Consider the following 27,140-nt stretch of genomic DNA (forward strand, 5'->3'; position numbering starts at 1 on the left):
GAATTGCCTTTAACTAGCTTTGTCTAACAATGCCTGATCTCCTATGTGAAGGGTTGTAGGGCCTAAAATAGACAAAAGTAGTATAGTCAGTTCGTGACATCCTTAGCCCTCTCCAAGCATTAGAGTGACTCTTCCCTAGGCAGAGTGCATCGGACTCTGGAGTATATGGGACAATAAGATAATAGTAAACATTTTCTAACAAAACTCAAAGTTATGTTGGATTTTGCAACACAATTCGGTGTTTTGTATGTCTTGTTTGCTACTGAGTTAACTCCAGTGCTCATGACCTGTGGCTGTATTTCAATCATGGGACTGTGGGAGTACAAGGGAGAGGATAGGTCTATGCTTGAAATTTTATTTTATTTTATTTTATTTATTGTTATGTTAATCACCATACTATGCTTGAGATTTTATTAAAATTTACTGAGTTCTTCCAGGTGGAAACTTCTTGGTAACTTAAGAGAAACATAAATAAGCACTTGGTTAATATCAATTTTAATAATGAAAGTGAGGATTAATAAAGTGAAAATGAAAACAATTCCTAAAATAATTTTTTAAAGGAGTAAATTACTTTGGGTGGGGCTGACTGGAAACTTTTTATTGTCCTTTTCTAGAATACTTACCTTTTCTTTTTCTCATAGTACTTATTACTAAATTACGACATAATTTAATTATTTATTAAATTTGCTGTTTATCATCTATTACCTTCACCTCAACTAGAGTAGAATATGGCAGGAAACTTTGCTTTATTTACTAATGAATTTCAAGTGCCTTGAATAGTTCTTGATGCATAGTGAGTGCTGAATGAATTTTTATTGAGTGAATGAACAAATGAACATATTAAATTTTTTCATTTTGTTGATGCAATGTACTTGAATCTTTGCAATATTGTATATTTTAAAGTATAATTTTTTCTTTTCTTCTGTTTTACTATGTTAATCTTTCTTTCAGAATAAATTCAATTTGGAACCACTCTGATGGTGTTGATTTTGTTTACCCCAAGAATTTAAGTTTGGCTTAACATTATAAAATCAATATTCTTTACCATATCAAAAGAATAAAGGGAAAAATCATATAATGATCTCAACAGTTGCAGAAAAATGTTTTATAAGATTCAACATCCACTCATGATTTAAAAAAACCTTAATCTTCCTAAACAAAACAAACCTACAACAAAATCTTATGTAAGGGTGAAAAATGGAAAGTATTCCCTTTAAGATTATAAACAAGACTAGAATACCCACTGTCACCATTTCTTTTCAACATTGTGCTGGAGGGCTTAGCCAGTTCAGTAAGTCAGGAAAATGAAATATAAGATACAAGACTGGAAAGGAAAATCACCTCTCCAAAATCTATAGAAAATCCCTAGAATGCAGTAAGGTTGTTGGTTAGAAAAACCAATATACAGGTGGGTAGGAGGATGGAGTAACTGGGCGATGGGCATTAAGGAGGGCACTTGATGTGATGAGCACTGGGTGTTATACGCAACTGATAAATTATTGAACACTATAGGAAACTAATGATGTACTATATGTTGGCTAATTGAATTTATATTAAACAAAGAAGGGCACCTGGGTGGCTCAGTTGGTTAAGCGACTGCCTTCGACTCAGGTCATGATCCTGGAGTCCCGGGATCGAGTCCCGCATTGGGCTCCCTGCTCAGTAGGGAGTCTGCTTCTCTCTCTGACCCTCCCCCCTCTCATGCTCTCTCTCTATTTCATTCTCTCTCTCAAATAAATAAATAAAATCTTAAAAAAATAAAAAATAAAGAAAAAGAAAAGAAAAAATATACAATAGTTGATTGCATTTCTCTATATAACTATCATAGAATGTAATTTTTTAAAAAGCTATCATTTATACAGTATGAAAATAAGATTCTTATGGATAAATCTAGCCAAAGATTTGTAAGACTCAGAGAAAAAATTATTTAAGCTTATTTTTCAGGTAATCTAAATAGGTAGATGGAGAAATATACTATGATCCTGAATATGAAACCTCAGTATTTTATTTTAAAAAAGATTTATTTATTTTGAGAAATAGAGAGAGAGAGGAAATGGGTTGGGAGTAGGGGCAGGGGGAGAGGGAAAGAGAGAATCTCAGGGTGACTCCCTGCTGAGTGCAGAACCCAATGCGGGGCTCGATCTCACAACCCTGAGATCATGACCTGAGCCGAAACCAAGAGTCAGACGCACAACAGACAGAGCCACCCCGGTGCCCTGAAGCCTCAATATTTTAAAGATGTCAAATTCTCCCTAAATTGATCTACAAATTTAATGCAATCTCCCAAATCTTAATAAATTAAAAAATTCTTATGGAATTTGACAAGATGATTCTAAAATTTATATTGAGAGCAAAAGGCCAAGAAGAACTAAAATTCCTTAAAATGAAAAAGCTGGAAATAAGAATTATGAAAACTCTTTTGCAATGAGATAAATAAACCACAGGAAAGGAATAGAAAGCCCCAAGCTAGATCCGCGTTTATGGAATTTTGACTTATGATGGAGCTGGCATTATAGATCAGTTGTTATTGATGAATATACTTTTCAATAAAGTGGAGCTGAAACAGTTGGTTATCCAATCTAAAAATAACTTAAATGGATTTTTCTGCTTTACACCATACACAAAAATCAACTTTAAATGGATGAAAAACTTAAATGTGAAAGACAAAATTATAAAACTTTCAGAAGACACTATATAAGCATATTTTACTTTGAGGTTAGGAAAAATTGTTTAAGCTAGACACATATCATAGAAACCAAAGCCATAAAAACATTAATTAATTTTACATAAAGTTAAAAATACCTAATTATAAAGATACCATAGAGAAAATAAGAAGGCAAGTCAAACCAGGAAAGGATATTTTCATAATATATATGTCAATATGTCATATGTATCTTAATCATATTTTTTAAAGTCTTACAAATCAATAAGAAAAGAACAAATTGACAGAAAAGTGAGTGAAAGATGTAAAGAGGCCCTTCATAGAAGTGAACCCTGAATGGTCCATAAACATATTTTTCAAAATTCTCAGCTTCGTCAATAACTACGGAAATGAAAATTAAAATCACAACAAGATAACACTTCATACCTATCCGACTGGCAAAAATTTAAAAGTCTGGTAATATCCGTATTGGCAATGATGTAGAACAACCAGAACTCTGGTTGTTGGCGGGAATGCAAGTTGAAAGAATTCCTTTGGAAAAAATTGGTATTATTATGAAGTTGAAGTTGTACAGACTCCCTCAGCAATTCCATATCTAGACACACTCATGTACCAGGACAATATATTAGAATGTTTATAATAACATTGTTCATCTTAGGAAAAAAACTAGAAACAACCCAAATGTACATCAACAATACAATCCTCGGGCGCCTGGGTGGCTCAGTCATTAAGCATCTGCCTTCGGCTCAGGTCATGATCCCAGGGTGCTGGGATCGAGCCCCGCGTCAGGCTCCCTGCTCGGCGGGAAGCCTGCTTCTCCCTCTCCCACCCCCCCTGCTTGTGTTCCCTCTCTCACTGTGTGTGTCTCTCTCTCTGTCAAATAAATAAATAAAATCTTTAAAAAAAAAAAAACAACAACAACAAAAAATACAATCCTCTAGCCTTACAGTGAAATGCTATATAGTGATGAAAATGAGTGAATCAGAGTTACATGCAACATCATGGATATAGTTTTTGGAGAAAAAAATTCAAGCAGCAGAAGAATATAAACATCATGATTCCACTTACATAAAAATTTTAAAATATGTAAATTTCACTAATATTATGTTTTTAAACTTTTTATTATGGAAGCTGTCAAATATACACAAACTAGAGACACTGTATAATGAACCAACATGCACATATTCCTTAGCTTCAACAAATTATCAACAAATGGCAAATGTATTTCTTTTCTATTCTCCACTTTTTCCCACCTTGAATTATTTTAAAGTAAGTCCAGGGTTTTGTGTCATTTCACCTGTAAATGCTTCCATATCAATATTGTTTAGGGACGTAAAAATCTGTTGTAAAACTATGAAGAAAAATTCTTGACAAAAATTTAAAGAGAAAACACAAGATTTGAGCCAGTGGTTACTTCTGAGAGGGGAGGGAGGGATAGGATTAGGAAGACAGCAGTCTTAAAAATAATGGTAATGTGGGCACACAGGTGTTTGTGCTATTATTCTTATCCCATGAACACACACACACACACACACACACACTCTTCAGTACCTATTCAAAATATACTTTAGAAAACAATTCAGACAATTCAGTCTGGCGATCTGTGTCCACTTTGGGAGTATATATGAAGTCAAGAGACTGATTAAAGGAAGCTGGTGGGCAATGGCAGGAACTTCTCTAGAAGCCCCTGGAGAGCATGACTTACAGCCTCTGGAGTCTGGGGGGTACAGAGGCTTATGCCCAGTTCTTGCCACAGAAACTTTTAAGGTGAAAGGATATTTGGTATTGCCCGGAAGGACAAGAGAGAGGGCTTCAATGCCTAGATTTCCAAAGTTTATGGGGGAAAGATGTGGGTTTTTCCCATGGACCAAGTGGACACCACAGAAACTAGACTGGTGTTCCACCTCAAAACAGAACTTGCCTCAAAGAACCACCTATGAGGGTGAGGTGACTCCAACAGAGAGAGTGTGAGGGTGTGCTGTTGGAGTAAGAACTGAGGAACAGGTACTAAAATGTTACCTGGAGATTGCAGCATCTGGGTCAAGGAACAGAGTGTGGGGAAGGTCCCTCCCACTGAGGAAGTCTCTGAAGAAATTGCAAAAATTCTCAGCACAGAGGCAAACAGCAGTTTGTTAAAACACTGATGTTTGGGCCTCACTTTTAGAGATCCTGATTCAGCAGGTATAAGGTGGAACCTGCAAATCTGCATATTCACCAAGGTCCAAGATGATGCTGACCAGCTGGTCCAGGAACCCACTTTGAGTAGCGGGTTCTAGGAGACTCTCAAAATGTAGCCTCTGCCCCGTCTCTGGACTTATCTCAAACCATTTCCTCCTCACTCTATGTTCTGGTGACATCAGTTCCTTTAGTTTCTTAAAGTCACCAATGGTCTTGCAGCCTTAAGAGCTTCGAATTTGCTGTTCCCTCACCCTGAGACACTTTTCCTCAAGCCCTACTTTGCTGGGCTAACTCTTTTATTTCTCAGCTTAAATACCACTTTTTAAGAAAACCTTCCTCAGCCTACCTATAAGGTTTGGTGCCTTCACTATATGCACCCTTCTTTATCACATTTATCACAATTGTAATTACATAATAATTTGGGGAATTTTTGTTTGTTGTCTGTGTTCCTTACTAGACCCTAAGCTCCACGAAGGCAGGGAATTTTTCTTGTTTTTGCTGTTTTAATCTTAGTGCTTATAACAATACATGGCACATAGTAGGCATTTGCTATTGGTTGGATAAATGAATGAATGAAGGCATCTAAATTTTCCCAAAAGTTAGAAGAAAAAGCCCCTAAAGATATTTCAAAATATTTGTATAATATTTTAGACTATGTATCATAATACAATCGTTTATAATATTTTTATAATTCCCCCGTGTCATTTAAAATATCCTTTGTCTTTGTAACGAATTTATTTCCTGAGTATGTCACTTGCAGGCTAATGTCCAGAAGTAACAATAGCAAAACTAAGCAGCCAAAGCAGGCATTGATGCCTATAAAGGGTAAATTTGTGCCTCTTCAGAAGGTTGTGTACAAGCAAACATACTTGTGTGACCCAGCTGTACATTCCTGGGAAAAGAATTTGAAGTCAGGATACAAAAAGGGATCGCGGCCATTTGCTGTGAATTCCTACAGACACTTTTATCTGTGGGTAATGCATGAATGGATTTCATTTTCTAAGGCACCTCCTCCAATGAAGCTATGTCCAAGATTAACAAGCTCTTCCAAAACGCTACCTTCAGTGATAGAGGATCTCCCCTCTACAAAACAAAGCAATTTCTGCCCAATTAATTTGGAAATCAACAAATACACCAAAAACGATTTTTCAGTTTGCTAAACCAGAGTTACAAGATCATGGATAACATACTGATTACACAGAGGGGTACCCAGAGACAAGGTTAGACCTCAGTTGCCAGGTACGCTTATTACATTTCCTTGCAAAAATAGTGAAAAGGATACTTTTCTTATTGACTGCCATGTTTCTATGTGGCAAACCAAAATGTCTCATTATTATTTTAATGCATTTTTAAGGTATTCTCTGGATCAAAATCTGTGCTTCTGGGTTCTGTGGAGATGCCTTAGGAGTTTTGGGCTTCTTCCACCCCAATGCTCTTCAATCTCAAAACCTCTAATTTTATCCTTAAAAATGTGTGTGTGTGTGTGTGTGTGTGTGTGTGTTTGTGTAACTTCATAACATGTAACAGATTCATTGCTGGAGAAAACTGGGAGGAGTAGTTACTGCTAAAAGAAGGTTGGAAAACACTACATCAGTCTTGAACTAGTAGAAGTTAGTTCCAAGTGTTACCTGTTTATATATAGTCCCTTTGTAATTACAGAGATATTGTGTCCAGATTTCCCAGTGTCCAGGTCATTCCTTGGAATGTCTCCAGTGCCACTACCCTCTCATTTGACCTTCAGTCCTGCATTTCCAACTGCCTATTGGATATTGTCCCTCGGTCTCCTCAGACTCAAATCATCAACCTCCACCATATGTCAGCCACATCTTCCATTTTCTTAGTCCTTGCCAGTGACCCCAAAATTCTCTCAGGTACCCGGCTTCAAACATGTGGACTAATATTTTTTACTCATCCTTCCCATCCAGTCAGCCACCAAGTTTGGCTTGATTTCTTTTCTTCTAAATCTTGCTCGCTCACAACTTCTCTCTGCTTTCCCACTGCCCCCATTCAAATCCGATCAGAACATCTGATGCCTGGGATATCTTCCACAGCTTCCTAAGCAGCTTACTCGCTTCATTCTTTTCAAGTCTAACTCATCCTTCCAGACTAATTCTACTTAAATGCTCCCTTTCATCTTGGTACTTCCCTATACGCAACCTTATAAATAGTTTCCAGATCGTTTTGCAACCAAATCTGAACTATTCTGTTTTGCTTTCAAGGCTCTGCAAAATCATCTGGCTCTACTGTCTTTTCAGGTTAGGTCAGTCTCCTCCCTGTCATATAAAAATATTACTCTTCCAGCATCTGTGCCTTTAGATGAATGTGTTAAATTAACCTGGCCTAAAAGGACCCATCAGTCTGTATATTTCTTCAATGTTTTCTCTCGTCTGTGCTCACTTGTTACTCCATGTCCTTCACATAGCCAAGTACTTGCGGTTCCTTGAAAACACTTGTCTTTAGACCTATGCACTTGCTTCCTTCTCCACCCTTGGTCTCTTCAAACTAAAGGCACCTCCTTTGTGAATGCTTCCTTTCTCCAGCACTCGAGGCAAAATAATCACATCTTCCTTTGAGCCGCTGTTGTGTTCTATACATACTTCTGTTATAGCCCTTATCATACAATGTCACAACATTTTGATTACATGCCTGCGTGATTGCTCTTTTAGATTGTGAGCTACCCTCTCAGAATAGTTTTAGACTTGGTTTCAAAACAAGGTCTTTGACCTCCAATAGCTCACAGTTGTTTTGTATTCCCAGTGAGTCACTTTCGTAATTCAATAGGTATTTGTTGAACGAATGAATGAATGAATGAATGAAGAAATGAGTAGATTTCTTCCTAAATCCTCTCACTCCTTCTCACCCTACATGTCTGAAGCCTTCTTTGATCTTTCTAGTCCTCCATCCCTTCTCTGAAGACTGAGAGTTCTTATGGCTTTGTACTATACAAATTTGGATGATTCCTTTAACTGAATCACAAGCTCCTTGAGGGCAGGGACATGTCTTATATTGTCTCTGTCATTGCAATAATCAAAGTGCAGAGCACATAGTAAAAATATATTTGCTGTCCAGTTAATTAGAGTTATGTAAACTCTGGGCTTAGGACAATAATGACAGCTAATAGAAAATTCTAAACTTTTTGTAATATAATTGCTGCCATAAATTAAGTACTAATTCATTCAGAAAATATTTAGTGAATACCTAAGACTTTCCTGGCACCAAACCAGTGGTAGGAAAACAGGCATGAATTCTATCAGGAAAGAAATTCTTCCAGGTAAAATTAGTATTGTTACATAGAAGCTGTTTACATTTTTTCTCACCTTAAAATTTGTAAATTTGTATTTGGTTGATTAAGTAGTTTTTGAGTGACCACTAGATTACTTTTTTTTGGGGGGGGATGGGTATCTTATAATTCTTCCCGGCGAATTTTTATCACGGGAACACTGAATTCTTTTTTGTATCTGAGATTGTCACAGTCAAGAAATGGGGAGAATCAGTCCTGAATGATCTGGTCTAGTTTTTGTGGGTTTTTGGGGTCCATTCTATGTTCAGAAATTAGTGGGTTGGACAAGACTAATCTAAGTAAGTTGTGTGTGTACTATAACTTGAGTACTTACCAGCTTACCTAGACCGACCAGATGTCACTGAGTGATTTCCATCATGGTGCTGTGATGATATCTCACCAGCATTACCAACCAGACTCCTAGAGAGTGTCATCAGGCGTGCTTAGAATAGAAGGGTAGATACTGCCCTGTGTCATACAGTTTCAACCCTTTGTTATATCTTAGGCCAAATGACTCACTCCTGATTTAAACTGAAGTTGAGTTTCTTGTTTTCCTGCTTCTTTGTGCATTGGTTTACTTAACATTTCTTAATGACTACCATGGGCCCGAAAGATATAAAGCAGATACAAAGGCGTTCAAGATACAAAGGAAAACTCTTGTCCTCCAGAAGCTCATTTGGATAACTGGATAGTAGTGTATATGCCATTGTAGAAATAAAATTATGTTGCCTTTGAAAAGCAAAATTCAATATATGAATATGTCTTTGGGCTAGAATCTCTTGAATCAATAGGCAAATATAAATAGAACTATTATTATTAATACTATTACTGTGTGAGAAAAAGACAAGGCCCTGTTTACACACCTAGAATAAATGTTAAATAGTAATGAAGTTATTCTACTAGTAAATAAATGGTTAGGAAGGCAAAGTGATTGTTACAGGACTCTAAATACCAGTAATTCTCTACGAAAGCAACACACTTAAAGCACTTTATTCACATATTATTGCATTGTAATATTAGAGTTTGCAAATGTCACCTTGAGGCTGAGGCCAGATCCAGGTTTGTGGGGCTTGAAGCTTATAAATGTGGAAGGGCCCCTTAAAAAATGAAATAAAATAAGACCATAAAATTAGGCATAGCTTATGCAAATGAAGAACCCTGAAGCTTAAGCTTCATTTGCTTCAAAGAAAAGCTAACTGGTAGACACATAAAAGATTAATATCCTCTCTACTCATTAGTCATATTAGGGAAAGACTTGGGCATTAGGGAGAATAGTATTCATTAAGCTGCTATGAAAAAGTTTATAATAAATACAATACATGTAAAATGAATCTTTAAATTGATCTTACTTAGCTACAACCTTATTCTTTCTTTAGTCTATTAGTCTTTATTCTATCATTTGGCTTTCTTCAAGATTGAAAAAATACCTCAGGTATTCATTGAATATAGGTCCTAAATACTTTCTTGTTTTAAGCTTCAGGCTGTAGACCTGTGCTGTCCAATACCTTAGTCACTGGCCACATGTGGTATTGGGCACCTGAAATGTGGCTGCTGCAACCTAGGACTTAAATTTCAAATTATATTTAATTTTAATTAATTTAAATTTAAAAACTGATAATTCCGCTATTATGAAATTTTGAAGTATGTTTGGAGCAACTTGAGTATGTTAAGCTACTTTTTCAACTGTAAATGTTATGAAATAGAAATGCAGATTAAATATTTCCTAGGAAAATTTAGCAGTCAAATTGAGATGTGCTGTTGTAAGTGTAGAATTCACGCTGGATATCTTATTAATAATTTTTATATTGATTACCTGTTGAAATGATAATATTTTAATATATTGATAAAATAATACATATTTTAAAAGTTTATTTCACCCAGTTCTTTTTACTTTTTGAAAATGTGACTACTTGAAAAATTTCAATTGCGTACTATGGCTAATATTATATTTCTATTGGAGAGTGCTACGTTAGACTCTGACTTTTTCTCAAAAGGAGTATATAATTTTTGAAACCACACACTTAAAAGACAAACTTAGGAGGATCAGGGTAGATGCAAAGCAATTACCAAACGTTACTAATGGGATATTTTTTTACCTTACTTGAGGTGGTGGAATTCCTACCACTATGCAATCCAACTGTACTCTGGTTCCTTCTGGAACTTCTCTGCTCCGTAACTTTTGAGTGAACCGAGGAGGTTGCCCCAGAGGTTCTTCATAGTACAAAGATGAAGGTGAAGACTCGGGGGTGGTGTCTCCACCCGCAGCCTGCTCAGCTTCGCGCCTCCTAGCTTCCTGCCTTTCAAGGGCGTGATTCACTTCATTATCCCTAGTATCTGCAGGGATAGGGATGGGAACAGAAGATCTTTCTCTTCTTTCTGAGATATCTGACAAACTGGAGCTATTTTCCTGCATAAGTTTGTTTTGAGATTCCAATTTACTCTTGTGGTTTTTGCAGGCACGAGGTCTAATCCTTTTGGAGCTATGGGCTTTGAAAAGGGAGGACAGCTCTTCAATGAAATCAGCAGCCTTATTTAAGAATACTTTTTTGGCCTGGGTTTCAGAACTATACTGTGGCCTTTTTGCCTCCTGGGGGCTCTCTTCAGAGCTGGTAGGACCTTGAGAGTTATCCTGACAGAAGTTGGGGTCAAAACTTGATTTAGGTGAGTGTTTCATTTGATCAGATGAAAGATGTTTTCTAGCTTGAGCTTCATCTGCTTTCTCCAAAGGGTCGTGATTGATGGCCAATCTTGCCAGATTGACACTTTCATCTAATTCTTCTTGGCTCAAGAAGGCTGAGAGATCTGGAAGGTCATCTTGACCTCCTCCTCCTTCAGCAGCTCCAGAAGGATTGCCAAAATGGAAAGGGTTGGAGGAAGGTTCTGCTCGACTCCTCTCATTGTTTCCCCGATGTCTAGTTTCTGCTAAATAGCTCTCTCTTAGAAGTTGAGATATGGAAGTAGAAGCTTCTAGGCTGTCGTCTTGCATGCTGTCACAAAATAATAATAACAAAAAGTTGGGTCATTTCTAAAGAATAACAGATCTATAAGCATGATGGATTTTTTTTTAAAAGATTTTATTTATTTATTTGACAGAGAGATAGAGAGAGAGCACAAGTAGGCAGAGTGGCAGGCAGAAGCAGAGGGAGAAGCAGGTTCTCCGCTGAGCAGGGAGCCGGACGTGGGGCTCGATCCCAGGACCCCAGGATCATGACCTGAGCAGAAGGCAGCCGCTTAACCGACTGAGCCACCCAGGCGCCCCTAAGCATGATGGATTTTTAAGAACTTAAAGTTTGAAATTTAAAAATTGCCTAATTTTGATACTTCTACAAAATTTACATTAAAGACTTAGAGATTAACCTTAAATTGTAAAATGAAGAGGAACTGAATGAGATTGCCCTGAAATATAAAATAAAAACATGGGTGATAACCACTCTATTAAGTTCTTTAATACAACAAATTCAATTGTGAAAGCTATGATGTAGCTATAGTGATATTAAATACAATTTCTAAGCATAATTTTGATAATATCTATAAAGGGCTCTTAGTTATAAAGGCCTTTCATACACAGAGATTTGTTGTCCATACTCTCCCCTTTACCTTGAATGCAATAAAATATAGAAATTAAAAGATACTGACAACAGCAGTTTTTCATTTCATTCATAAAAAGCCCTACATAAACTGACATTATCTCCTATGGTTTCAAGACTTTTTCATTCAGCTTCACCCACACCGGTTTCTTATTATTCCTGAAATATTCTAAAGTCACATCTGAAATGCCTCAGAACATTTGCACTTGCTGTTGCCTGGACCTGGAATGCTCTTTCTGACAATGCTATGTGACTCACTTCTCACTTCCTTCAATTATCTGTCCATCTATTCTCTCCTCAGTGGTTCCTTCTTTATGGCCCAACATAAGATGGCAATCCGCTTCCAGCCTATCCTTTTTACTCAGTTTGGTTTTCTCAGTACCACTTATCTCCATGAGAAATATCTGGCATGCACATTTTTAGCAGCTTGTCATTTTCCTCCCACTAAAATATAACTTTTACCAATGCAAAGACTTAGATCCCAATAAATAATTGTTAAACTAATGAATAAACTCTTCTTTGAATTGGAAAAAAAGATACAACATAATCTCATTTAGTTACTGAAAACATCAATTTGATCCAGTTCATGAAAATAAATAATGCTTCTGGTTTTCGACTAGAGACAAGTTGTTTAAATTCAATGTTGTTTACAGTTCAATCTGCTCTTGAAAAGTGTAATGATTTAGCCTTTTCAAATAAAGGTATAATTAATTTAATTTCTACGAAGATATGAGTTAGAGCCTAGATTTTTAAAAATCTCTTACATTAACATTGGTGAAGAGGGGATATAAGAGACAGGGAAATGAGGTTCAAGGCAGGACACCCCTAAACTGTATTTCACTGTATACCCTTTCCTGACTTTTGAGTGTCAATTATATGAGGATATTACTGATTCAAAAAATAAATAATTTTTTAAAATATTAAGAAAATACTACAGTAACTTTAGTTAAAAGCCCCCCTGAAGTAGAGAGTTTGGTAATACAAAGCAACTTTATATTATTAACATTTTATCATTTATTTAGTCACACATTTACTAGAGGGATGGCAAACTCATGACCTGTAGGCTGTTATTTCTCTCTTTCCTTAAAAGATACAGCTAACAGAGTACAGTGTTCTTCCCGTAGGATCTTGACTTTCTTAACACTCTACTCCTTCAGTCACCACCAATCAATCAGAGATGGTAATAGAGATGAAGACCGTTTGCCATTCTTGGCTACTACCTGCTAGGCCTTGTGCTGGGAAGATGGAGAGGAAAGTAATCTAAATCTTTTTAGGCTTTACAATTCTTTTTTTTTTTTTTTTAATTTTATTTATTTGCCAGGGAGAGAGAGCAAGAGAGTACAAGCAGGGGGGACTGCAGGCAGAGGGAGAAGCAGGCTCCCTGCTCAGGGAGCCTGATACGGGGCTCGATCCTAGGACCCTGGGACCATGACCTGAGCCGAAGGCAGACGCTTAACCGACTGAGCCACCCAGGCATCCCTAGGCTTTACGATTCTACAACAAAACTTGTTTCAGTTCATTCTTTTCCTTTCCCTTATATGACAGCCTTACTTACATCACGAAGAAGGCTTCCTAGGAACTGCTCTAACTCTAGAGCTTTTAGAGTGCTCTCCAAAACTAATGTCTAAATTGGCAAAGTAAGCAGTCACCTTGAGAGGACAATTAGAGACAGCTGAACGGATCACCTACAGCCAAATATTTTTCCACATGCTTGTTACAGCCTGAAATTGCCACTACTGGAGTCATTTGTTTGGGTGAAGTCTATTGTGCCTTAAAGATGAATTAAAAATGCACAGAGGTTGGATGAGTGCAAAGATTTATCTACAAAGATATTCATTACACTATAGATGATAGTCTTAAAAAATTGGAACCATGTTCAATAAGAAGTTAGTTAATTGAATCATAATATACTCATTAAATAGAGCTATCCAGCTATTTTAAATTTGGTAGCACCGTAGATGATATACAAAATAGTATATGAAAATATAATTGATATATCAATTGAAAATTTGTCTCATGTGTGCATTAACTATACAGAAGAAGAGTTAAAGATATGTACAATAAGGTGCAAAATGCTATTTTAAAATGTAATTAATATACTGATGAAAAATCCTTCTCATTTATAAATCAACTATTTCATTACCCTCATTTGAATTTCTGCATATACAGTTGACCCTTGCACAATGCGAGGGTTAGGAGCGCCAACCTTTGCACAGTCAAAACCCATGTATAACTTTTGATTCTTCCCAAACATAACTACTAATAGCCTACTATTGACCAGAATCCTTGCCAATAGCATAAACAATTAAAACATATTTTATATGTTATATGTATTATATACCACATTCTCACAATAAAGTAAGCTAGAAAAAAGAAAATGTTTTTGGAAAATCTTAAGGAAGAGAGAATGCATTTACAGCACTGTACTGTATTTTTAAAAAAATCTAAAATAATCGATGTATAAGTGGACCCACACACAGTTCAAACCCATATTGTTCAAGGGCCAACTGCATTTAAATGTAAGGGGAAAAATTAAGTAATTTATAAATCAGAATGGTCTTCTATTAGTTGAACACTACTGCATATTGTGTTTTAATGTAACTTCGTTTCTAACTCTGTATTCTAAGATGGATTTTATCTCGAGCCAACATGGAATGAGCATAATTGGCCTTGGGATCAGATTGGTTTTCAAATTCTGGTTTCATGAACTCTCAGCAGTTGTGTGACTTTGAGGAAATTACTTACTTCTCTGAGCTTTGGATTCCTCATCTGTAAAACATGGATAATACCTAATCTCTAGGAGAGTGACGATTAATAACATCATGAATGCAAAGCCCTTAAAACAGGGCCAGCCCCTGTAATGGACACTCAAATGATGTTAGTAAAAAACAATATTTAGGTGGCTCAGTCGGTTAAGTGTCTGCCTTTGGCTTGGGTCTTGATCTCCGGGTTCTGGGATCAAGCCCCACATTGGGCTCCCTGCTCAGTGGGGAGTCTGCTTCTCTCTCTCTCTCTCAAATAAATAAATTCTTTAAAAAAAAAAAACAATATTTAGGTAAAGGTGATGTTAATGTTGAAAAACTTTTAAGAACTTTATATTTATGGTGGAAGTAGGTAAGAAAATACTCATAAAAAGTAATCACTGCTCTCTGTAACCATTTTTTTCTTTTTTAAGAAAAGAAGCCAATTGAGGTGCAAATGTGTGCCTGTCTGATGCTTATGGTTATAAGAAATTATTATGATAACAAAACTTTCGAGTATTCAAAATAAATAATTGCTTTAATGTTTGAATTTAATTAATGTTTAATTAATTAATTAATTAATTAAATGTTCTTTAATGTAGTGTTTATTACCTAAAACTTTGGAGTTAGATAGATGTGGTTCAGATCCCAGTTCTGACACTTTCTGGCTGTATAAACTCAACAAAGTCACTTTTAACCTCTATAAGGCTCAGCTTACACGTCTACAAAACAGGAATAATAACACCAGCCATCTCATCGATTGAAGTGATGATTAAATGGGCTTGGCATTTAGTAAATGTTCAGTAAATGGTAGTTGCTGCTATTATTATTATTATTATTATTATTATATAACAACTCTAGTGACATACCAAGTGGTTGATCCTAGGACAAAGTTTGAAGAGCAGCTGAGCTGCAGATTTGCAGTTAATTCAGCACCATCTATACTCTGTTGAAATAACATGTAGTCTCATGAATGAACTGTGTTGCCTGCAGATCTTTGTATATATTTTCTTTATTAGGTGGCTGCCTGTCCCCACCTCCCTTCACTACCTTACTGGGCCAAGTTCTACATGGTCTTCAGTTCTTAGCTGAGACATCGCCGTGGGATTTCTTCTTTGTTCTGGGTTGGGTACCTCTGCAATATGCTCGCAAAGTGCTCTGTCCTTACCTCCAAACACAGCAATTATCACAACATAGTAAATTGGCCTATTTACTCTTCGGTCTACCTCACTTTGTGTTTGTACAGCACCATCTCTGTGCACACAAAGCACATAGAAGGGGATCAATAAATATCTGTTGAATTCTTTTGTTCATTAGAATTTCCTGCTAAATCTATTGTTGTTTATCTTTTATTTTAAGTGCAGGATAAAATAAGACAGATAAATAGAAATGATATTTACAAAGAAAACTTATAGAGAAAAGAAAAATATAAACTGGTAAAAGCAATAATAACTTCAAGGTGACTTTCAAATGAGAATTTATTTATGGTGGGTAAAATAACTGGAATTATGCTTTTCTTTCATACCAGAAGTATCAAAGAACATCTGATTATAATCAGAAACCTGGGTTTGAATCCCAGCTCCAACACTAAAAAACTGTGCTATCTTGAGCAAGTCATTTAATGATTCTGAATCTCAATTATTCTCATCTTTCCAATGGCATAGTAACAATTCCATTTCAGGAGATTCTCAGATGAAAATGCACATATAAATTGTTAAGCTGATGAATATTACTTATAATAGGAAATAAGAAAATGTAGCATTTTCTCTTTCAAGCATTAATGTAAAAACTATCTGTTATAAAATTTGTACTTTTAAAAAGCCCAAATGCTGTTATGGATAATGTAGCTTTCATTTATTCATCCAATAAATATCTATTGAGCATCTACTATGTGCCAGGCACCATTCTAAGCACTATGGATTCAGCAGTGAACAAATGACAAAGTCCCTAACCTTATGGAGTCGACATCCTAGTGGAGAAGACATAAGTTAAGAAGAAAAATAAATAGGGCGCCTGGGTGGCTCAGTTGGTTAAGCGACTGCCTTCGGCTCAGGTCATGATCCTGGAGACCCGGGATCGAGTCCCGCATCGGACTCCCTGCTCGGCAGGGAGTCTGCTTCTCCCTCTGACCCTCCCCCCTCTCAGGCTCTCTCTCTCATTCTCTCTCTCTCAAATAAATAAATAAAATCTTTAAAAAAAAAAAGAAGAAAAATAAATAAGGCAAGGGAATAGGGAATGAAGGGGAAGAGAGGAAGGTATGCTATTTCAGCTAAGAAGATCAGGCATAGCTTCTAATGTAGTAGAGAGGTTAGTCGTGTGACCATCTGGGGGTGGAGGGGTGGGGAAAATGTTCCTAAGTAGGAAAAAAGTAAGTGTTAAGGCAGAGGTGAATGTTTGCTGTGTTCAAGTCAAGCCCATTGTGCCAGGAGGTGAATGAAAAAGAAGAGTAGAAGAAAAAGAAGTCAGAAAAGTACAAAGTTAGATCATGTGAGGCCTTGCAGATCATGGGAAGGACTTTGCATCTTATTACATGTGTAAATGGGGAAGCATTTTAAAGTTTTGAGAAGCAGATGGCATAGATTTGAAAAAAACTTAATCACGGCTGCTATGCAAAGAATCAAGTTGAAGGGAGCAAGTGTGGAAACAAGCAGATCAATTAGGAGCCTTGCCATATGCTATGTAAGAGATGATGGCGGTTGGATCAATGAATGGTACCAGTGGGACATGGTGAGAAATGATCAGATTTGAGGTATTTTTTAAAAGTAGAGGCAGTATAATTTGTTAGTTGACTGAAGAGAAAGAGCAGAGTCAAGGGTGACTCTAATATTTAGGGCCTAAGCAGCTAGGTGAGTGGTAGAATCATTTCTTTGGACGAGCAGGTTTCAGGAAAGGAAATTAAGAATTATCTTAGACATTTCATCTGAGATGTTCAGAGTGACACTGGACTTGTTTCCTTCTTTCTGCTTCTTACAAAATTGAAACAGATTTAGTGCCACTTTCAAAATAAGAATGAGTAATTGTCTTTGAAAATAGATCATGGATAAGGTGAAATTGTCCTAGGTTAGAAATGAAACAATGTGGCATCAATAATCAAGACAGACTTTAGTAAATAATTTAAACTAATTTGGTGACATAGAAGGCTTATTGAACGTTCTTTACTTTACTTTGCTAAATAGCTCTATTTTTTCCCCTGGGATTTCTCCTGACGAGAGGATTTGCCCTGAGAACTTGCTGAAAATTAAAGGTCTGGTTCATAATAACAAAACTGTTGATGTTGATACCTTTGGGCATATTTCTCAACTCATGTTAACTGGGCACTACCTTTTTTGTAGGCTCTAAGAAGACCTTGTTGGAAATATCATGTGGTATTCTTTGGGTTATAATATGAATATTTAAACTGGGGCGTTGACCAGAGAATTGGCAAAACCTAATATGAAGTAACTTGGACTCATGTAAACACTGAAGTTTTCTGGCTATGAAGTATCATTAGATATCTAAATGAAAAAACAAATCTGGTTTCTAGGTAGACACAAAAAAATAGCTTAATATTTAATATTTACTCATGTAGAGAGCTGGAATGGGACAAGATAAGACATCTTTAAGTAACTCACCTCTAACCTGAGGATGAGCAAACTCCCCTGCTTACTTCATAGTTTTGTTTGTGAAAGCACTTTAAAAATGTACTTTAAAAATGCAAATTGAAGGTAATAATTTTCTGCTGATGTGTAATTATTATACCTAGAATGTTTTTAGGGGAAGAATCTTCAACAAAATTAGGCTTTGCTTCCCTCTCTTTAATGCTGGTATTGACCCATTTGTCTTGCCTTCTCTGTCCTATGATGTCCCACACAATAGAAGTATCTAATTCAGTTCTTTCAGAGAAACTTACTGGGCCAAGAACCAAATCCCATTACATAGGAACTAGTCCTGGAGAGTTGGGTACAGATCATCTTTTAAAAATTTGGCTGCAGGGACTCCTGGGTGGCTCAGTTGATTAAGCACCTGCCTTTGGTTCAGGTCATGATCCCAGGACCCTGGGATCCAGCCCCACGTTGGGCTCCTTGCTCAGCAGGGAGGCCTGCTTCTCCCTCTGCCTGCTGCTTCCCCTGCTTGTGCTCTCTTTCTCTCTCTCTCTCAAATAAATAAATAAAAATCTTCAAGAAAAAAATAAAGGTGCATTAATTAAAAAAAAAGTTGGCTGCAGAGGGGATGCACTTTGAAGTAAATCCTTCTTCATTGTTATAGTTTTCATCCATTACTATTACAGGGATCACCCCCATCTTAGTTTTATTTCTAGTCTACTTTTGGTGTGAGTGACATTAGTAATTTAATAAGTTAGTATATGTTGCATTATCAGAATAAGGACATGAAATATATGGAAATAAGTCAGTAGCAATATGGAAATAGTGTAAGGTCTAGTCTCTTAATTCCTCTTTCAGTTTGAAAGAGGAAAAACAGCAGATAAAAACAAATAGAGACAAATGCATACATTAGAAGAGAATGTGGAACTAAAGAGGCAGAGCAGAGCTAATACATAGGAGAAACAATGGGAATCTGTTTAATTAGGGACATTCCTTAAAGGGCAGGAGTTAAAGGAAGGAAAAGGTTTTTAGATAATAAGCCAAGGGTGAGTAAGCCATTCTCTTATTATTGTTTTAATTAATTGGTAAAGGTGGGAAGGTAGGAAAGAAAGTAAGGATTTAGTTTGAGTGGGAGAGAAGAGATTGGCTTCTATGAAACATACTTTCATACGTTTTTGAATACAGAACAGGATAAACACGTAGGAAAGTAAAGGATACTGAAGCCAGAGCCCAAAGTTAGTATTTAACCTTGACAGCAAAGAAATTGTGTAAAAGTAAACTCTACAACCTGTAGAAAGGCTAATGAAAGGCAAACAAGAAGACTTCAGGCATCTAGGATGTAAAAAGAGTTTGGTGGTAGTCATAAGAAATGAGGTTTTCTATCACTCTCAAGACCTCAAGATTTGTGGTGAACTTAGCTCTTAAACAGGAAATCAAAAATGACAAAACGTCGATCTCATTAACTCAAAGATTCAATTTAAATAAGAAAAATAAGAAAACAATAGACCATTTTCATCCCTCTTCAGCCTGTCAATTTTCTTTAGATGATGAAGGATTTGAAAAAGATAACTTCCCAAATTACATTGACATAACATGCTGGCTAGATTGGGAGAGGAGCAAGTACCCCAAAGAGGCTCTAGATCTGAAGATCTCGTTTTAGTTCAAGTGCTTGGTGGGAAGGCTGTGCTGTGCCCCTCCCAGAGGGTGTAGTGCATTGTGACTGCGAGTGGAGGTCTAGGCAACAACACAGCCTGTGCAGAGCCTGTCAAGGTGACTCTGGTTATACACGAACTCTGCAAACTCTGGTGACTGCAAGTAAATAGTCACATAAACATTTGTGCCCACCAAAAATGTATTTGCTGAATATATGCTCTTAAATTTTTAAACAGGTTCTTCTGTCTGTACTTGGGTTGTTCCCTTTAAGCAAAAGTGCAATGCCCTAGCAGTTTTAAAAGCTCTTTGTCAAGTATGAAGCACCATAGAAATTTAAGAAAATACCCCATGGTGTTTGATTCTTCTATATCTCCTAAGAGAGGAAAAAAGTTAAGATAATTCTTTCATTTTCTGGGTCTTGTTAAAGGTAATGACACCAGGTGACAAGCAATGCCTTTGTCAAATCTCAATGTCAATGAAGGAAACTACTGTAATTATTCTGGGGTTAGCAGTATCATTCGTCTTGTATTTTCAGGTTAGCAAGCTGAGTTCGTTACTCCTATTACATATAAGGAAATAACTGTTGAAAAATTTAGCTGTCACTTTATTTCATTAAAGCCCCTTCACACTGAAACGTGATTTATCAGCTGTCCTGTTTCTTCAAAAATAAACCATCTCTATGAATTCCAAAACCCAGCTTGGATTAAAAACTCATTCAATTTTTGGTGTCCATGAATTGTGGTTTTGAGTCCATTCCACCGAATGGACTAAGCACACTGTAATAGGAACATGTAATAGAGCCTGTATTCTAAATTACAGATCTATAGAACTGGGCTTTAACACATTAGTATGAGTTCCAATAGCATTAGCCATATTCTATAAGTGGGAATAGAGACAAACTTCCAGAATTTGGATAGTGTCCAGCTGTTTGTTTCATAGTCCATTATTACAAGATTCTGTAATGGCTATAATTTTGTCTACTGACAAAATAAGGATAATGTGCATATATTTCAAATTTCCTGGAATGGCCTTGATTTTAAATATTTTGTTTGTTGTCAAATCATGTGTCAGACAACATATCTTAATTTTTGTTTAAAAATATGTTTATCATAGCTTTAAGTATAGACATTCTCAATTTCCTAGAAAAGGTTTATGGATTTTACGTGCACTTAAGAGTTATTATTAAGGAGAGACTGAAAAGTTGTGACAAATTCTTTATTGAGAATTCATTTCATTATTATCAATGTGAAAGTAATTGAACCATAATTTTTTGAGAAAGAAAACTGGATTTGTTTCTTTCAAACTGACTGATTCTAGGATCTTTAACAAGTATGAGTAAAAATCTGTTGATAAAATAGTAAAATTTCTTAACACCACTGCTGTAATGTTTACTTTTGGGGAATGGAAATACAGATTAATCCATGTTCTCTTTTTCTTTGCTTATATGGTTTTTAAAATATAATTCAAGATGTGCATCTAATTACTGCTAATAGTGCAATGTACCAGGCCAAACACTTGCCACTGACTGTCAAGTGTCTTTCTGATGTAGTTGAAGAGAAGAGAGAGAGAGAGAGAAAGGAGAAAGAAAGAGCAATGTCCTTTGAGCAAGACTTTTTGCAGCTGTTGTGTGCATTAATCCAGGGAGCAGATCTCCCAACACTAAATATAGCAAGCATATCCTTTTACATGATAAAAAAAATTAAAATGAAAGTCTTTAACTATGGAGTCATATTATTCTAGATTTGATTTCCTTTAAAAAGGAAATAGGCATCGCACACATATTCTCTATACAAACACCATTATTTTAATAAGTGAATGTGTGGAAATACCAATGATGTATGGAACATGTCACAACTTCCTCTGTTGAGGTATTTCTCCTTAGGACCCAAGGAGGCTGTGATCTCTGTGAGTCTCATCAATCCCCTCCGAAACCTTTACACGTAGAAAACTTCATTTTTTCGCAAACTTTTGTGTCCCATCATACATAATTAGGAAGCTATCCTAGGTTTCACTCTAAACAACAGTAACTAGGTCTCTGAAATATCCCTTTTCCCATTGTCAGTGCCCTGTTATCAAAACACACTTGAGAACTTAAATCTGGATATTACCTTTCTTTTTTTAGTTGACCCAGATGAGGATGTCCAACGCAGGCAATCCACTGTGATGATAATTATCCAAGGAGAACTTTTGAGATGAAAGCACAGGAGGAAAAGAAAATTCTTCACGCCCTTGGAAATCGAGAGTAGCCGTCCATAGAGAGTGAGGAGTTAACCTTAGTTTCAGTGAAGATGGCTGTAAGAAGCTGGACAACCTGTCACCACCGGAGCCAGAGCATTTGTCAGCTCACAGGTCCCAAGTTATTTTGAGCTGTATAAACCATGTGCCTGTGAAACATTCCACCTGATTGGACAGGAGAAAACTGAGCAAAGGGATTCCATAGCGGGACAGCACCTATGGGCAGTGGGGGTCAATCAGTTTTCCTACCTATAGAATTTCACTTCTAGCTAGAGGCCCAAGTTGTTTATTGATTTATGTTTGGAATTAATACTAAATTCATGACACCATGTTCCATCTGTCAAAGAAAATGGCATTATTTTTGAAATACATCAGAATTCTTAATTTTTAGGAACTTTAATTTTAATGGAAAATTTATTATCATTTAATCACTGATACATTTTAGGAAATTTGGCTGTGAAAAGCCACATGAAGCTGAGGCCTAACATTTTAAAAGTGGAGAGTTTTGGGACCGTTCATCCAAAGGCTAAGCAAAAGCGGAGAAGATAACTAACATTAAAAGTTGTTAATTAGAGATCACAAAAACAAACAAACAAAAAATGGAGAGGAAAAAACCATCAGCCTGAGAGTAAACCCAGTAACGAATTAGTTTGAACAAACTGCATCAGAAAAAAACCAATCAGATACTGTTTAAAAGTCAAAATGACTATATAACATAATAGATTACAACTCCTATTCTTGTATTAGTATCTGGAATAACATTTTTGTGTATTATTTGAAAAAGTCTATGCCAGATGTCTTCTTTCACAAGCATTACCAATCAATAAAAAAGAATGCTTAACCAAACCATCATCTGCTCAAAAACCTTCTTTGTCAAAGTATAGGTTCTTTGATATTAATTTCATACATTTTCAGAATAGAAATTTGGGGAAAAGGAAGTTAACTCCATTGCTTGGTACAGATTAAGTGTGCTGTAATGTCATTAATCTTGGCAGAAGCCTGCGTTTTGAAAATTCAGGTAAATGTCATTGGTTATTTTTTAAAAGGATCATTCTTAGATTTGGATAGCATGAAATACATTGGCTTATATCTAGCTTCTTAATTAAATCACTCAACGGTTTGTAGGAATTCTTCTCATTCATTCATTCAATAAATATTTACCAAATGCCTACTATGTACCAGGTACTGGGTATAAAGCAGTGTACAAAATATACCAAAATTCTTAACCTTATGGAATTTACTAAGAGCTCTTTTTACCTTTTTTAGGCATCTTGAGACTCCCTATTGTATATTGAATAGATATAACATTTCTTTGTTTATTATGATCACATCAGAGGTTTCACTACTCCCTTCTTATGCAGCTTTGTATTTACACAGGCAAAGTGAAAAAAAAATTGAGGAAAACTTTTAAATAATCCAGGTTAAAATTACTATTACTGAGGAGGGAAAAAGGTACAAAAAGAACTGAATTATGTGGATAGGTTGTTTTTATTACCACGGTAGTCCAGATCTTTAATGACAGATTCCTTTGCTCTCTTAACTAATCCTGTGCTGATACTAACCTCAAGACTACTTATTTGTGTTTATACATTTTCTATTTATGTGGATACTCCAACAATTTCTTTTTATTTAAAGATAAGATCTTGGGGCGCCTAGGTGGCTCAGTCAGTTAAGCGTCCAACTCTTGATTTTGGCTCAGGTAATGATCTTGGGGTTGCGGAATCTAGCCCTGCACTGGGATCTGTGCTCAGCAGGGAGTCTGCTTAAGATTCTCTCTCCCCCTCTCACTCTGCCCCTCCACCAAACCTCCCTCTAAAATAAATAAATAAATCTTAAAAGGGAGAAGAAAGCCTTTCTCCCCTTTTCTAAATAAATAAATAAATAAATAATCTTCCCCAACTATCCCACTCAGATCTTGAGACCTAATCAATATAACTGCTGCTAGTTCTTCATTAGGGATGTGGGAAAGTGGAACTATTTCAGGTAAAAATTGATGTGCTACAATTTGATTTTCCAAAGGGAAATGCATATACATGCTGTAAGTGAATACATTTCTACTTCCATACAAACTATGCCATGATAAAACAGTGTACAAAATTTTTTGAACACTGAAAAAAAGCTGGATGTAAATATTTAAAATAAATAATATTCAGCAATTGTGGACACCTTGCTTACAATACATCAAACCTGGTATTCTAGATTCTGTTTTTTTAAATTAGTTTTTTCTCCCAAGTAACCCAGCCTCTATCCTGGGTATCATTGTAGTACTTATATAAACATTGTACCACACACCCACTAGTTTAGATTTTACCAGAGTTTATTGATACAAAGAATAATTTTTAAAACTTTAAAAAATATTCCGACATAGTTAAAAAGAAATTTCAGAAGTGACAAGTAAACACAAGGTTACATGTCTTAAGCCTTCCCCATAAAGTTGAGTGGCCCATCCAACACATGTGTTTATTGTGGTTTGAACATGATCCTGTGCTTGCCTTCAGCTGTTTTCTTAATTCAGTCACTCAGCTACAGAAACAATTTACTCACATTGGGATGATCCACAGGAATACTGAGGAACCTGGAAGATCTATGACAGAGGAAGTCTTCACTTGGAGGATAAGCATGCAAGAATTCTGCCCTAGTAGATTCATGTAAAATTTTGTATTTCCTATTTTTCCATATTGCTGTAGATTTTAATTCTTTAAAAGAAATTGCTCACATATACCAAAGTTTCAGTAAGTTTTGCTTAAAGTTCACAGGTTTATATTCACTTACCCCCCTCTAGTAGCAGATGAGAAGAACAAAAACCCCTCTACATCTTATTTTTAAAGAACAGAGACATGTATGAATTTCCTAACCTTTGTTAATGAGAAAAATACTCACACCAAAGAAAAGTTCTTGTCCATCCAAAATGATATATGTATGGTGGACGACTATAGAGTGTCTTATCCAAACCCCATGATACAATGTAATTGAGAAATACAATTAAATCCTTACGAAACTTCTTTTTCATCTAAACGGTATTGAAAATGCTTACCTAAAACTAAAACCAAAAACATTAAAAAAGGTCTAAGCCCAAAACCCATTTAGTTTCAAATACTAAAAACATTTTTTTAAACTATACACAGAACACCTATTTTTAAAACATTATCCTGAGAAGTAAATTTGTGGTTACCTGTGGGAGAAGCACCATTCCTATATCAATCAACCAGGATCATCCAAAGCCCAAATCTCACTGCCTAACTTGTGTCAGCCACAGAAGTATCATGAAGGAAATATGATACTACCCCGCCAGAGTAATGAAGGGTATTTACAGGGTTCCGTGGCAGATCCAGGGACAGTCATTTAGAACAGATTGCTCTTTCAGATCAACTTTAATAACTCAGTCTGCACGATGTTCTTAGCCTGGAGGGATGGTGGGGGCGGATAATGACAAAGATGACTAAGGAAAGAGACTTTTCTTGATCTTTCCTTAGATAAAAAGGATAATAAAGATGGAATTTTAAAGAATAAAGTAGAAGAATGGGCAAAATATCTATACACAGGATGCAGATGACATGTGTAAATACCTTTATTTGATATAAAATTAAGAATATGGTCAATACATTTATTAAAGTGAATATGGGAAAACAATCAATTATTATAATACTCGATGTGTGCTCCTCTAATTTTAGGGTAATTAGATTAAAGCTTTACTACGTGGTTTCCATGAAGACATGATAGGTCTTTCTTCATTTTTAAAAAGATTTTTCATTTATTTACTTTTGCGCATGAGAGAGAGAGAGAGAGACAGAGAGCGTGAGCATGCACGAGCTGGGGTGAGGGGCAGAGGGAGAAGCAGGCTCCCCGCTGAGCGGGGAGCCTGATGTGGGGCTCGATCCCAGGACCCTGGGATCATGACCTGAGCTGAAGGCAGATGCTTAACCGACTGAGCCACCGAGGCACCCAACACAATAGGACTTTCTTTACTTGTACTTTTGATATGGAGAACATATCAATGTTTACACTTTTTAGAAAGTATTATTCCAGGGCGCCTGGGTGGCTCAGTTGGTTGAGCGGCTGCCTTCGGCTCAGGTCATGATCCTGGTCTCTGAAGTACGTATTGTTAGAATTCTGCAGATGAGAACCTGAGGCTTAGAGGTTAAAATCTGCCCAAGGCCTCATAAGTGAGTGACTGAGCCAGGATTAAACATAAGGCTAACTCTAAGTCTGTGCTCATAACCACTGCAAATATTTAAATGTTCACATTTCTAAGGTATTTGCAAAAAAATTTAAGGATAAAAATGAACAAAAAACATACTCTCTTTTAGTGAGTATTTTAGAGGAATGCTATATAGAATTTTAAGTTTATAATTTTTCTGACTGAAACCAGCTCTGAGGTGTTTTGGATGACTAAACAAACAAAAAGAAGAGAAAACACAGAAGGAAAAAGGCAAATGTTTTCAGATACATTATCTTCAATATTTTAGCTGAGAATATGAATTGTTATGTAGAACGAAACATTGGGTAGTGATTTTGAAAGGTAGGGCATTGGAAGACAGTCTGAATGCTTTGACAGACCTATTTTTTTGTTTCTATTTATGATAGTCATTTTGCTGAGAAAATTTAAGAGCTTTGCTCTTTTGAAAGTAGATTTAAATGCTCTGGTATTACTTCTCAGCACATCAATATGGGTCAATAAATATTTTGCAAGTTAGGGATAGGAAAACAGCAGTTGAAATATTCTCTCTTAATAACGTTAGCACTGAATATATTAAATGCCAGTATGCTAGGCTCTGGGTGATTCCACTCAGATTCTATTTTTGGGTAGCACCAACATCTCAGAAAGCCAAAAACAAAGTTCAGTGTTCTTACCCATGACCCAGATAATCGCATTAACACTAATGATATGAAGGAAAGGAAATGGGAATTAACATTTCTTCCGAGTGTACTCTGAGCCAGGAGTAGCCTAAGTTATCTCTTATTTAATACTCAGATCAACTCTACAAGGTATTGTTACTTGCAAGTTACAAGGAGGAAACTGAGTCTTAAAGAAGTTTAGTTTTCCCAAAGTTACCCAACCAGTGAGCTGCACAGCTGGGTGAATTCAAATCTAGGCACTTTAGTTTAAAACAAATTCTCTTTTAAAGACAGATACCATATGATTTCACTCACGTGTGGAATTTAAGAAACAAAATGGATGAACACAGGGGAAAGGGAAAAAAAAAGAGAGGGAAGCAAACCATA

General features: G+C 36.2%; 1 protein-coding gene across 1 annotated transcript in view; it reads right to left on the reverse strand.

The window, feature by feature from the left end:
- Positions 1-27,140, reverse strand: part of MYPN (myopalladin) — a 102,504-nt gene that overhangs the window by 63,432 nt on the left and 11,932 nt on the right. Inside the window, exon 2 of the mRNA XM_036113868.2 lies at positions 10,217-11,107. Within this exon, the coding sequence (XP_035969761.2) occupies positions 10,217-11,106 (890 nt within the window). The 5' untranslated portion in view covers position 11,107. The remainder of the gene's footprint in view (positions 1-10,216; positions 11,108-27,140) is intronic.

Source organism: Halichoerus grypus, chromosome 7 (assembly GCF_964656455.1).
Source record: "Halichoerus grypus chromosome 7, mHalGry1.hap1.1, whole genome shotgun sequence".
NCBI classification, from domain to species: Eukaryota; Metazoa; Chordata; class Mammalia; order Carnivora; family Phocidae; genus Halichoerus; species Halichoerus grypus.